At 34.7% G+C, this 14,894-nt stretch overlaps 1 protein-coding gene across 1 annotated transcript; it reads right to left on the reverse strand.

The window, feature by feature from the left end:
- Positions 1-5,720: 5,720 nt before the first annotated feature.
- LOC100814847 (CBL-interacting serine/threonine-protein kinase 10) lies at positions 5,721-8,614 on the reverse strand. The gene is made up of 2 exons (XM_003538283.4): positions 8,496-8,614; positions 5,721-7,825 (listed from the first exon to the last, which is right to left on the reverse strand). Exon 2 carries the CDS (start codon positions 7,379-7,381, stop codon positions 5,993-5,995), a length of 1,389 nt encoding a protein of 462 aa, XP_003538331.1. The 5' UTR covers positions 7,382-7,825; positions 8,496-8,614; the 3' UTR covers positions 5,721-5,992.
- Positions 8,615-14,894: the final 6,280 nt, after the last annotated feature.

Raw genomic sequence — 14,894 nt, forward strand, 5'->3', positions numbered from 1 at the left:
CCAGTTGCGTGGATTACGCGAGCTGAGATCTACTTTGATGTTCAGAACACTTCGGAGGAGATGCGAGTGAAGTTAGCTTGCCTGAGCATGGAGGGGGCAACCATTCACTGGTTCAATTTGTTGATGGAGACGGAGGATCAGTTGACGTGGGAAAAATTGAAGAAGTCGTTGATTGCTCGTTACGGTGGCCGACGTTTGGAGAATCCGTTTGAAGAGTTATCAACATTGAAACAAACCGGAAGCGTGGAGGAGTTCGTGGAAGCTTTTGAGCTTCTCTCATCTCAGGTGGGACGATTGCCTGAGGAGCAGTATTTGGGATACTTTATGAGTGGATTGAAGCAACCAATCCGACGCAGGGTGAGAACTCTTAATCCACAGAATCGGATGCAGATGATGAGGATGGCGAAAGATGTGGAGGAAGAGCTGAAGGAAGAAGATGATGATGGGGATCGGGCCTATGGCAAGAAATTACTAGGGCGCAGTGAACCCAGTGGGCTTGGATCTAAGTTCCGAAGCGGGTTTAACCCGGCCCAGAAGGAAATGTCCAGATCTACGAATTCAGGTTGGGCCAACCCGAGTAGAAAAACGGGTTCTGTTGGTTCTAATTCCAAATCGACCTCGTCTTTGAGTTCGACAGGCAAGAAGGGTGAATACGACCGCCGATCTGGAGGATCCGAGAAGTGGAAAGGAGTTAGGAACGAAGAAATGGAGGAAAGAAGGGCTAAAGGTCTATGTTTAAAGTGTGGAGGTAAGTACCATCCAACTCTGCACAAGTGCCCTGAACGAGCCTTGCGTTTGTTAATTCTGGGTGAAGGTGAGACAATGAACGATGATGGAGAAATCGTGGCTATGGAGGCTGAGGGGTCAGAGGAAGAAGAAGACTAGGAGGCAGAGTGCAATTTGATAGGAATATTGGGGAAGATGGGGGAGTATCAAACAATGAAGATTGAAGGGAAGCTTGCTAATGTAACTGTAGAGGTGCTGATTGACAGTGGAGCTAGCCACAGTTTCATTTCTCCGAAGCTGACTACGGCCTTAGGACTAACAGTCACGCCCACAACTGTGAGAAGTATCAAACTGGGAGACGGTCATAGAGTGATGTCTGAAGGTGTTTGTAGGGGAGTCAGAATCGCACTTGGAACCCAGAATTTTGTGATTGATGCGTTGGTCTTGGAGTTAGGAGGATTGGATGTGGTTTTGGGGGTGTCATGGTTGAGCACGTTGGGGAAAGTGGTGATGGATTGGAAGGATTTATCTATGCAATTCTGGCATAATGGTGAAATGGTAACCTTGCAGGGCCAAAGTGGGAGACAGCTGCAACAGGGTTTTTTGAACTCTTTTTTGGAAGACAGAAAAAAGGAGTTTAGTAATGAGTGGTGGTGGTCCCCTAATGTGAAGATTGAAGGGGGAAAAGCGCAAATTAACAAAGGAATTGCAGAGGTCCTGGGCTCATTTCCACAAATCTTCCAGGAACAAATAACATTACCACCTGAAAGAGAGCAGGTACACCAGATTAATCTACTACCCAACCATGGTCCAGTCAATGTCAGACCGTATAAATATCCACACCACCAGAAGGAAGAGATTGAGAAGCAGGTGACAGAATTGTTGCAAGCTGGAGTTATTAGACCAAGCATGAGTGCTTTCTCAAGTCCAGTCATCTTGGTCAAAAAGAAGGACCACTCTTGGAGGATGTGTGTAGATTATAGAGCATTGAATAAGGCAATTGTTCCTGACAAGTACCCTATTCCCATTGTGGATGAACTGTTGGATGAGCTATATGGAGCAACTGTTTTCTCAAAAATAGACCTCAAGTCAGGTTACCATCAAATACGGATGCATGAGGATGATGTGCATAAAACTGCTTTTAGGACTCACAATGGCCACTATGAGTACCTTGTGATGCCTTTTGGACTAATGAACGCGCCTGCAACTTTTCAGTCTACCATGAATCATATATTCCGACCTTTTCTCAGAAAATTCGTATTGGTCTTCTTTGATGACATTCTGGTGTATAGCAACAGTGAGCAGGAGCACCTTACTTACCTCAAACAAGTGCTAACTGTGTTGATGAAGCATTGCTTTGTAGCCAACAGAAGCAAATGTAAATTTGGTCGTTTGCAAGTGGATTACCTTGGGCACATCATCTCTGGAGAGGGAGTTTCTGTGGACCCTGAGAAGATAAAATGCATCTTAGAGTGGCCTGAACCTAAGAATGTCAAAGAGGTCAGGGGTTTCCTAGGTCTCACTGGGTACTATAGGAAATTTGTCAAAGATTATGGGAAAATTGCGAGACCTTTGACTGATCTCACAAAGAAGGATAATTTTCTGTGGGGAGAAACTGCCAGAGAAGCTTTTAATCAGCTGAAAAAGATCATGACCACATCCCCAGTGTTGGTTTTACCAAACTTTTCCATCCCTTTTGAAGTAGAATGTGATGCGGCTGGGAGGGGAATAGGAGCAGTCTTAATGCAGAATAAGCAACCCATTGCTTATTTTAGCAAAGCCTTATCTGACAATAATTTAGCAAAATCTGTCTATGAGAAGGAACTTATGGCATTGGTCCTTTCCATTCAACATTGGAGGCACTACTTGTTAGGAAAGGAATTTGTGGTATATACAGATCACAAAAGCTTAAAACACTTCCTGCAGCAGAGGATCTCCTCTCCGGATCAACAATGTTGGCTGGCCAAGTTATTGGGTTACCAATTTGAAGTGAAGTATAAACCAGGGCCAGAAAACAAGGCAGCTGATGCACTATCACGTTGTTATGATGAAGGGGACCTAACTGCACTAAAATCTGGTCCTACTTGGGTGGATAGCAAACAGTTACTGCAAGAGGTGAAGCAAGATGCATCTGTGCAGAAAATTATTGCAGAAGTGGAGCTGAATCCTAGTGCTAAACCTGGGTTCTCAGTGCAGCAAGGGGTATTATTGTATCAAGGGCGTTTGGTGTTAGGAAAGAATTCTCCCTCAATTCCTGCTCTGTTGAAGGAATTTCATGAGACTCCTATGGGGGGGCACTCAGGTTACTTAAGAAACATATAGGCGCATAGCAGAAAATTTGTATTGGGTGGGGATGCAAAAAACAATAAGAGATTATGTGAGGGCTTGTGATGTGTGCCAGAGGCAAAAATATGCTGCTACGTCCCCTGGTGGCCTGCTTCAACCTTTACCTTTACCAAATGCTATTTGGGAGGACATTTCTATGGATTTTATAACTGGGTTACCAAAGTCTAAGGGTTTTGAGGCAGTTTTGGTTATAGTAGACAGACTTTCCAAGTATAGCCACTTCATTTTGATGAAACATCCGTACAATGCAAAGACTGTGGCTGAATTGTTTGTTAAAGAGGTGGTTCGATTGCATGGGGTTCCCAACTCAATTGTCAGTGATAGAGATCCATTATTTGTGAGTCATTTCTGGAGAGAGTTATTCAAGTTGCAGGGTACTACACTCAAGATGAGCTCAGCTTATCATCCTGAGACAGATGGACAATCTGAAGTGATCAATAGGTGCCTTGAGAGCTATCTGAGGTGTTTTGCTGCTGATCAACCTAAGACTTGATCATATTGGGTACCATGGGCTGAGTATTGGTACAATACAACGTATCATATATCTCTAGGCAAATCTCCATTTGAAGTTGTATATGGTAGGCAACCACCTAATCTGATGAGATTTTTGAGTAATGAGACTAAGGTGGCTGCTGTAGCCTTGGAGTTGCAGGATAGAGATGAGGCACTGAACCAACTGAAACTGCAGTTGTTGAAAGCTCAACAACAAATGAAATACTATGCTGATTTGAAGAGGAAAAATGTGCAGTTTGAGGTGGGAGATTGGGTATTCTTGAAACTAAGGCCTCATAGACAACAATCTGTTGTCAGAAGGATAAACCAGAAACTTGCAGCTCGTTTCTATGGGCCATTTCAAATTATTGCTAAGGTGGGGGAAGTAGCCTATAAGGTGCAGTTGCCTGAACAGTCTAGAATCCACCCCGTTTTTCATGTGTCACTGTTAAAGAAGGCTATTGGAGATTATCAAGTACAGGGCGAGTTACCCAAGGAGTTAGAGGTCATTGGGGATGACGAGATTTACCCAGTCAAGGTGCTTGGCTCAAGAGTTACTGTGCAGGGAGGGGTTTCCATTCCTCAAAGTTTGATTCAGTGGAACAAGAAATCAATTGATGATGTAACTTGGGAAGACAATGCTGTGATCAGAGGACAGTTCCCAAATTTTAGCCTTGAGGACAAGGCTCTTTCTGAAGAGGGTGGTAATGATAGGAACGTGAATGAGGAATTGGGCCTTGACAGCCCCAAGCCCAAAGTGTGGAGAGTGTATGAAAGGAAACGTGGGAAAAGAGTTACTAAGTGATGATGTGGCAGGAATAAGAGAAGGATGCGTGGGATGCATGAGGTGTGTTATGAGGTCCATATAAGTTAGTTAGAGGAGAGAGAGCTGGGTACGGAGTTTTCTGTTAGCAGAATCATTCCATACGTGAATGGTGGGAGCCTGAGTGCTTTGGAGGATTGTTTAGCTTGCTATCAATCTTGTCATTTTCTTACTGTTAGTTTTCATATTATTTCATCAATTGTAATTGCTCCATTTCCAAATTAATACAATTACAGTTCTATATTTCTGTCTTACATACATACTTATAATTTGAGCTCCATCAAAATCCGTTGTAGTTGAAGAGCCCAAGACCTTATAATCTGCACACTAGGATCCCATATTTCCAATGTGACACTCGAGTCTCATCATACCTTGCAATTGGATTCTAATAAAAACTAATGTTATTACTTCCTAATCTTCGGGGATTTTTTTATATCGATCATGTTAGTTGTTACTTTTTATTTAACAAAAATCTTTAAAAGACTAAAATGGCTACACAGGACAGCTCAATGTTTAGAAGACCAAACCAAGAGTTGCACTAGCATGCTTACTTGTAGCTTTTTCATTGAAGAGCTGAGATCCTACACAATTCACATGCTGCTAAATGAGCTCTAGTTGCTTACTGTGCCTGCTCACCGTGTTAAAGAAATGGTACACTGAAAATCATGCCAAGCAAACAGAATTAAGTGCCTGCTTCTGCCCCTCACCATTATGCTTTCTTACCATCAATAAATTCTGTGATCAAATGCCATTACACAAAATTCCATTCCATGATGTGCAACCAATAATGAAGGGAACAAAGGTCTTTGGAAGTAGCATGAAAGAGGAAGTGTCCACCGGAGAGAGTTTATAAACAACCAAAACTTTTGAGGCAATGGAGCCAATAGAAACTATTGTTGTCTATCACAACCAAATATGGATTGAGATCTTCTGCAGTAACACTTCTAACTGCACAACTCCTAACCTTTCAAAACATTTGGTTTTGTATTTAATTGAAGTGTTAATGTTTCTTCTGAAAATTAATCACCATCAGATTTGGAACTGCACCTTATGCAATTCAATTATCAACTGTAGGGGATCCAATTTCACCTAGTATCTTCTGACACAAGTGTGCTTGTTCCTTAGGCAACCCTCCTACACATTTGAGCATTCATATATCATTTTGGAGTAATAATACTGGCTTGAGTGGATTGGCTCAACAGAGTTGAGAGTTGATATATATATATATATATATATATATATATATATATATATATATATAGGATTTAGTTCGTCTAAACCTTAAAGTGAGTAATAGTAAAGTAAATAAACTCCCAAGAGGCCAAGACATATATTTAAATTCTACTTTGATTGAATCAAAACTGTAATAAAGTTCCTAAGACTGGTGCTATACAGAAAATTTGAGAAATGATGTACTTCAACTTGGCAAACAAAATTCTGAGACAAGATATGCTACAACAAGGTGAAACAGCTAAAAATGAGGAGAGAAAAAATGTTACAATGAGGTCATAGTGTGATGAGAAGATATTAGAAGAAAAAAAAGAAAGAAAGAACTGGGATTGCCATGAAATGCAGTAAGCATGACATCTCAAAATTGAGAACAGGTTATGACTGTGGTTGTTGTTGCTGCTGGTCATCTGTATGTTGATGTTGCTCTGACTGTTGTGATTGCAGTTGTTGGTCACTTTGCCAGACCCAAACAATATCATGAAGAGAAGGCCTAATATCCTCTTTCAATATCTTTTGATATTCCAATGTATCTCCATTTGATTTTTTCACCTCCACCATATGGAAACAAGGTATAACCTCGAAGATCTCAGCATCAATGGATAAAACTCCCTTCCTACCTTCATTGAGGCTCTCTAATTTCAACAAACCAGCAGCTTTTTTCTTTATTTTCATCCTCAGTTGCTTAGCAATGTCTTCCAGCTTGGAGATGATGACATTCGCTGGTAACCTTGAACTAAATCTTGCTTCCTTTTTCTTAAAACTTTCATCAAAGAATCGAGAAAGATCAAAACCAACAGAACGGGAGATAATGTCAAAGGCATTTATACTTAAGGGCACAACTGACTCCCCATTTGCTTCTGCTGCTATGTCATCACAGTCATTTTGATCAGAAAGAACTGTACTTGAAGAAGAGACAGTGCTATTTTCCACTACAGGTCTTTTGTTTTTTATATTTGGTCCTTTCTTAAACCAACAATTTTCCCTAATAGTAGATATGGGAATCCTAGTGTCAGGATTTGGATTTAACATCATGCCCAACAGCTCACATACTTCTTGTGGGAACCAATTAGGACATTTCAATTCTGCTTTGCTTATCTTCCTATACATCTCTATCAAATTTGGGTCGTGAAAAGGGAGATAACCTGCCAACAAGACAAACAGAACTATTCCACAAGACCATATATCAGCTTTGGTACCATCATATCCCTTCCTTTTGATGACTTCAGGAGCAACATAAGCAGGTGTGCCACATGGTGTATGGAGTAAGCCATCCTGCCTCTTGGAATCAACGAGAGCGCTTAAACCGAAGTCAGAAACCTTTAGATTCCCATTTTCATCCAATAGAATGTTCTCGGGCTTAATGTCTCGGTGGTACACACCTCTACTGTGACAATAGTCTACAGCATTGATTAGCTGCTTAAAATACTTGTGTGCAACATCTTCCTTGAGTTTTCCTTTAGCCACCTTGTTGAAGAGCTCTCCACCTTTAGCACATTCTATAACAAAGTAAATCTTATTCTTGTTAGCCAAAACCTCGAAAAGCTGTATAATATTGGGGTGCCTGGCCAGTCTCATAACAGATATTTCACGCTTGATTTGTTCAGCTTGCCCAGTTTTCATAACCTTATCTTTGTCAATCACTTTAATAGCCACACTGTGGTTAGTTATTGTACTCCTAGCATAGTAAACCTTTCCAAAGGTTCCCTGGCCAAGTAATCTTCCTAACTCATATCTATGCATTAAGACATGTGGCTTACTCTCCATATGAGACCTTAAAGTAGTATGAAATTTTCCACAACTTCCTCAGCTCACTTAATTTCTATATCATTTACTATTATGAAATGTATATAACTATACCTATATACATAATAGCATAAAAAAGGCATTTCAATCGTCTTCACATGGATCGTGTATAAGCAGAACAGGCACTCTACAAAAACTTGTGTGCCTATTTTGCATCAAGGAATAGCTAATGAATGAACTACAAACTTGTGGTCCACTCTTGTCAAGCATTAAGTGGGGAATCAATAGCAAAGGTATCACCTTATGAATCTCAACCACAAAGCTGCAACCAAGAAGGCACATTTTTTTGGCATTCCCAGTGGTGTCTCTGTCAACCACAATTGAGAGTATGTGATGGAAACCATAAATCGATGAACTTCAGCCGCATACTTGATTTTCAGAAAATAATAGTTTGTTAGAGAGAATCTGCAAAACAAAAAGAACAAGTACAACACCCACTTCAATGACTGTTAAGATCTGAATAAAATAGGGAGAACATTTATTAAGATGATGAGCACAGATCAGATGCTGATCTAAAAACACACAAGGTGAAAAACTAGGATTCTAAGAATGGCCATGGCATGATTAATTGATTACTAATGTCTGGTAAATAAACAAGAATCTATATTTTGTAGTTAAATATGAAAGTAAATAGAAAATTTCAGGAACTAAATCAATTAATCATGCAAAACAAAAAGAACAAGTACAACACCCACTTCAATGACTGTTAAGATCTGAATAAAATAGGGAGAACATATATTAAGATGATGAAAACAGATCAGATGCTGATCTAAAAACACACAAGGTGGAAAACTAGGATTCTAAGAATGGCCATGACATGATTAATTGATTAACTACAATTTTAGTCTATGATAGTTTGCTGAAAATCCATGACTAAATTTTGCTTCCTAGTATGCAAAAGCTTTTTAAAATCAGTCTCAAAGAGGAAATAAAATAACCAACCCAAGTTCACAGGTACAGTGATAGGTGATGATATCATATGGATGATTCAGGAACATGCTCAAGTTGTACATATCAATAAATTGAACCAGAAAATCTAACAGATATAAAAAAACAAAAAAAATATTTTACTAACCTTCAGGATTGAAGAGACACATGCAGGTACACATTGAAGATGCTGCACAAACCCAGAAACAGAAGTGCGTGTGTGTTTGTATGTGTGTGTATTTATATATTACATATTATAAAGTAAAGATTTCAAATCAGGATTAGGAAACAATAGTGAATTGATTGATAATTTAATTATTTACTATAATTATTAATTTTACTGAATTATTATAAATATTAAGATTATTTTTAAATATATTATTATTATTATTATTATTTGATTGTGGCAGCATGTACTGTATCTCGCGAAAATGATGAATAAGTGTGAGTGGGCCCGGCTCAAGACGTGTGACCCAATGAGTGCTTGGCGTGAGAGTTGAAAAAAAGGAAAAGTTAAATCATCTTGCAATTGTATTGATAATTTGTAAATTACAATTTATTCGTTTTGGCTTGATTTATTAGTTTTAAAAGTGACGTTTTATTTTATTTTTTTCAATTTTTCTCGTTTATTGCATCTGATTTTCAAAGAAAAAAGAAAAAGTGTAGAGTTGTTGAGTGACTTTTTTAAACAACGGGTGATGTCCTACATCAGAAACATAGTGAACGACTGAAAATATTTATTCAAGAAATATCAAATAGTTAATTGCGAAAAAAGACTATTTTTTAAACAATCTCACGTTGAAAAGAAAATGAAAGATGTTAGAATGCATTGAGAACCTACACAAAAACTACATTATAAACTTGTAAAGATTTGATTATTTTTTAATATTTACTTACCTAATTAAACATTTTAAAATACTATATTAACCTACAAAATTATTTTAATTGAAAATTTATAATTAAATTTGATTTATAATTGTTTTTTTACACGGGGCATAAGTACGGAGAACCATCTACTTTGTTAATAATTAATTTTTGTGAAAAAATTTATTAATCACTTTTAATGAAATCTTTATTCTTAATCATGATTTTTTTCATACTCGAATTTACCAAATTTAATATTACTCAGAACAACTACTTTTTGATAATTTATAATAGGTTTTGTAATTTGTTTTGATGCAGCAAGAAGCACACGCACCGCGACTCACGGAACATACCTTCCACACTTTCATTTCAAAATAATACTTATATGGCTCTTTCCTAGGATCTTAACTTATTGTAGGTACTGATCCTTGTTCACAATTTTTCACTTTTTTCCCCCTTTGCTTGAAACTACAGAAACTTCGTTCGTGTAATCGTGTCCATTTCTTTACTTTGACTCTCTTTTATACGTCCAAATTGTTTAGTTTAAGTGAATAGTAATTTATAGTAGTGAATAAGTTTATTGGTTTAATGGTATATTTTATCATCAAATTTTTATTATTTTGTGAATTTTATCAATTAAGTTTTATTTTTATAAATTTTACCACACAACTTTTATAATTTTAAAAATTTTAGTACTCAATTTTCATTTTAACGAATTTTATCATCTAGTTTTTAACATTTTATAAATTATATATTGCTGTGCATTTTACCATTACCTTAGTAATAAAATAATATAATTTTTTTTTTAGATTTTTGTAAATCAAAATTATAGTTATAATCCATATAAACAAGTGATTTCCTACACCAGTGATCATTAGAATTGATGTCAAACGTTAAAATAATTCATCTTTTGTCAAATGTGGTAAAATATAAAAAAATTAAAAATTTGAATGATAAAATTTGTAAAAATAAAATTTAAGCGGTAAAATTTACAAAGTAATAAAAATTGAGTGCTAAAATTTACAATCAAGCCTAAGTTCTTTTTTTTTTTTATCAAAGTAAAGATATTTTGGTGATGACCATTATTTCATTATTTTAAATTTTTTTTATTAATTAATGATGTTTTTTCTTCATGTTCTTCTTAAAAAATAGTATGGATATAGTGTGTAACTTATTGTTGTTTTTTTTTTTTTCATTTTTATATTCACCGTTAAGTAATTCTTCTTTTATCATTTCACAAATAAAACAAAACAGTTTTGATATCTAATGCTACCTCTTTCTTGTCACCTAATTTTTCTAGTGGTCTATAGCATCCATGTGGATGATACGGAACTGTATTAAATTAATTAGGTCCAATAAATTATAAATAAATTTGAAAAAAAAAAATCACCATTCAAATAGGACCTTAAAATATCTCTGTAAAAATATTTGTTTGTTGAACTCTCAATGTAAAATTATATTTTCACTAATAAAAAAATCATATTTAATATAACTTTTAAAATAATTACTAACAAAGTTAACAAACTTACATTATAAAAACATTTTATAATGTAAATACATATCCTATTTTCTCTTAATATATCGGCACATTAAATTTCAATCAACTGTACATGCATGATATACTAACATGTCTATTAATATTTTAGCTTGAACTTTTGTTTTCGGTATATGTTGAAAATAAAGACAAACAACCAGAAATAAGTCTGTTTGCTTAATTTTACAAATAATGTTTATATATTGGCGATGCTTTCAGCACAATTTGAAAAAGATAACTCCCCTGTTTGAATGCTGAAGCAATTATATTTATATCCATTAGCGGCAAATATAGTTATTTTAATATTTATTCTTTCTTTTTATATGTTTTTTGGATAAATGTGTTGATGTTTGGGACCGAATTAGGAGAATGATAGATAAAAACTAAATAATGTCTTTAAAATAATAAAAAATAAGTTATATTAAGATATAAAAATGGTTAATATACAATTTTAAAAATTAAAAATTTGAGAATATATTACACATTTTTAATTAATATTCTTAAGCTAGTCATTGATAAGATCTTATAATAAATAAATGGGTAGGGTAGCACAATGTCAATGAAAATGACCTGTACTCTGGAAGACACGTTCAAATTCAAGGTATATCTTTTTCTTTCTTTTTTAAAAAGAAAATTCTAAATATATCTTTAAAATATCTAAGTCTATCTCTTGCGGTTCACAATATGAGCCCATGAAGGTCATGACTCATGACCGCCACAATTCTATTACGAGCTTGTTAAAAATAAGATTTAATTGTAAAAATAGTTTTTTTTTATTTTTTTCATTTCACTAAATCAATTTTTCTATTTTTTAATTTATCATTGAAATCTTTCTATTTTTTCAAATTCACTATCTGGGCCCTCAAAGAAAAATTTGAACATTAATTGTTAGCTTAAAATATTAACGGTCACGTGTTGGGATATAATTGGTCATTAAGAGATATTTTTAATTTATTTTCATCAGTAATTAGATAACTAACAATTATCTCAAATGTTTGATTATCGTAAATGTTATTCTTTCTAGATGTGACACGAATGCTATTCAATGACCTTTTAAACGACGTCATCCACCTCCGACTCTGTTGCTGCTGTAGAAGCAAAGCTTCATGGTGAATCAAGAATGATTCAAAGATGTTTTGATGGTAACAATGATGATAACAAAAGATGATGACAAAGGTGATGACAAAAAACTCAAAGGTCAATCAAAGAATGAGTTCAAAATGTTTAAGAATGAATCAAGAACAATTCAAGACTCAAGAGGAAAAGTTGAAGAACACTTAAAGATTCAAGGATCAAGTTTCAAGAATCAAGATCAAGATTCAAGAATCAAGATCAAGATTCAAGATTCAAGATTCAAGAATCAAGAGAAAACTTAATCAAGATAAGTATGAAAATGATTTTTCAAAAACTGAGTAGCACATGGATTTTTCACAAAACATGTTTACCAAAGAGTTTTTACTCTCTGGTAATCGATTACCAGATTGTTGTAATCGATTACCAGTAGCAAAATGTTTTTGAAAAAGTTTTCAAATTGAATTTACAACGTTCCAATTAATTTCAAAAAACTTTAATCGATTATAATGTTTTGGTAATCGATTACCAGTGCCTTTAAACGTTGAAATTCAAATTCAATTGTGAAGAGTCACATCCTTTCACTAAAAGTTTTGTGTAATTGATTAAACTGATTTGGTAATCGATTACCAGTGATTGTTTCTGAATAAATCAAAAGATGTAACTCTTCAAAAGGTTTTTGACTTTTTCAAATTGGTTTTAAGTTTTTCTAAAAGTTATAACTCTTCTAAATGGTCCTCTTGGCCAGACATGAAGAGTTTATAAAAGCAAGGCTTTGATTTACTTTTCAACATACTTTTCCAATCAATCTTATACAATCCTTTACAAGCCTTGAATCTCTTTGAACTTCTTCTTCTTCTTCTTTGTGCCAAAAAGCTTTCCAAAGTTTTCTGGTTTTCTAAACCTTGAAAACTTGTGCTATTCATTCTTTTCTCCCTTTGCCAAAAAGAATTCGCCAAGGACTAACCGCCTAAATTCTTTTTGTGTCTCTCTTCTCCCTTTTCCAAAAGAACGAAGAACTAACCGCCTGAATTCTTTTGTGTCTCCCTTCTCCCTTGTCAAAGAATTCAAAACGACACAGTCTGAGAATTCTTTTGATTCTTCCCATTCCCTTATACAAAAGTGTTCAAAGGACTAACCGCCTGAGAATTCTTTTGTATCCCCATTCACAAAGTATCAAAGGTTTAACAGCCTAAGATCTTTGTCTTAACACATTGGAGGGTACATCCTTTGTGGTACAAGTAGAGGGTACATCTACTTGGGTTTGACTGAGAACAAGAGAGGGTACATCTCTTGTGGATCAGTTTTAGTGGAGGGTATATCCACTAGGTTCAAAGAGAACAAGGGAGGGTGCATCCCTTGTGGATCTTTGCTTGTAAAAGGATTTTTACAAGGTTGAAAGAAATCTCAAGGACCGCAGGTCGCTTGGGGACTGGATGTAGGCACGGGTTGTTGCCGAACCAGTATAAAAACTCTTGTGTGTTTGTTTCCTTCTTCCCTACTCTTTTACTTTCCGCTGTGCATTTAATTTCCGCTTTTACTTTCTGTTAAGTTTCTCTTCTACTCTATATTCTCTTAACAACATAAGTAAAAACCTTAGAAGAGTAAATTTTTAATTAGTAAAGGTTTAGGAATAATTAATTCAACCCCCTTCTTAATTATTCTGAGGCCACTCGATCCAACAGCTGCTCCTCCGTTGTTTCTCCTTCCCCCACCCCAACGGACGAATGCCTCCATCGAGACTCCATTATCTCTTGCTTCTCTAGGTCCAAATTCAAATGCACATGTTCCTGTTCGTTGTTCCGTTGTTGATGACTTTGGTGGAAATGAGAAAAATAAGGGAACTCTTTTTGTAATTAAATCTAAAAATAATAGTAAATTATATTTCTTTTCTTTTGAGATGTTTAAATTACTTTTTCTTCTTCTTTTATTTTAAAATAAAATATATATTTCTCTATCTCTCTTAACAGATAAATCTACTTGCATTTGATTTTATTTTAACAAATTTAGATTTTTTTAAACATTTTTTCAAGATAATTCTTGACATAATCAACAATTAATTTTGAATATATATTATGAACTTTGAAGTATTAGAAGACAAAATAAAGATTATATCTGAGATTTGAAAGTCAAGATAATTAAAATCATCAATACTTATGAAATACTAAAATTAATATGTTTTAAATTCAATAGGAATATACTTGTAAAGACTCTTACACTCAAGTTAAAACTCAGTAAAATAATGATTAAAATGTGTTAATAATACATAACTAAATAAGATTATTGTAACGACATTTATAGATAATGTAATGAGAGGTGTGGTGATTCTTTCATCATGAACATGTCACATTTCTCTAAAATATTTGTTAAGTAAGAAGTGAGGTAAACATCTATTTGAGATTATACTCATAGGAACTACTTGATTGACCATTAATAACTATGTTATTAATGGTGATTGATGGTTAAGAGATTGTCCTTGAAAAGTAATCCATCTCTTGATTCATAGAAGAAATCGATTGATTGATTAGAGATTGAACTTGTTATTTCATTAAAATAATTATTGTAAAAAATAATAAATTTATCATGCACAATAATTTATTATTATAGCGTAAAAAGTATTTATACTCTCAATACATCTAAATTAAATCCATTTAAAGATAGGCAATAATTGTGTAGCATAAGCTCCAAACAAACAAGCGCATTGAGCGGTTATGCGCATCCCTCGGTCTCAGCCACCGCCTTGCATTTCACTCACTCAATGCCTTTGTCCCCTGTAAATAAGAAATGCCTTCTTGTATCTCAGAATAGTATAATACTACCTATTTAATTCATTTTATAATACTTCAAGATATAATGTAGTAATTGATAATTTTGAACAAAAATAATGATAATAAAAAATTATATGTTACTCTAAGAAATGTGGAATGAATAGTTTTCACGTGTTTAAACAAACTAGCTAGCTCTGCGAATAATGAAGTCATCACTATAAAGTATAATTTCACCATGCACAAAATTACTGGACATTGAACTTGTGTATTCTCTGTCATCAACACCGTATATAATATGAATAATACTACG

The sequence above is a fragment of the Glycine max genome, chromosome 11 (assembly GCF_000004515.6).
Source record: "Glycine max cultivar Williams 82 chromosome 11, Glycine_max_v4.0, whole genome shotgun sequence".
In the NCBI taxonomy this organism is placed as follows: domain Eukaryota; kingdom Viridiplantae; phylum Streptophyta; class Magnoliopsida; order Fabales; family Fabaceae; genus Glycine; species Glycine max.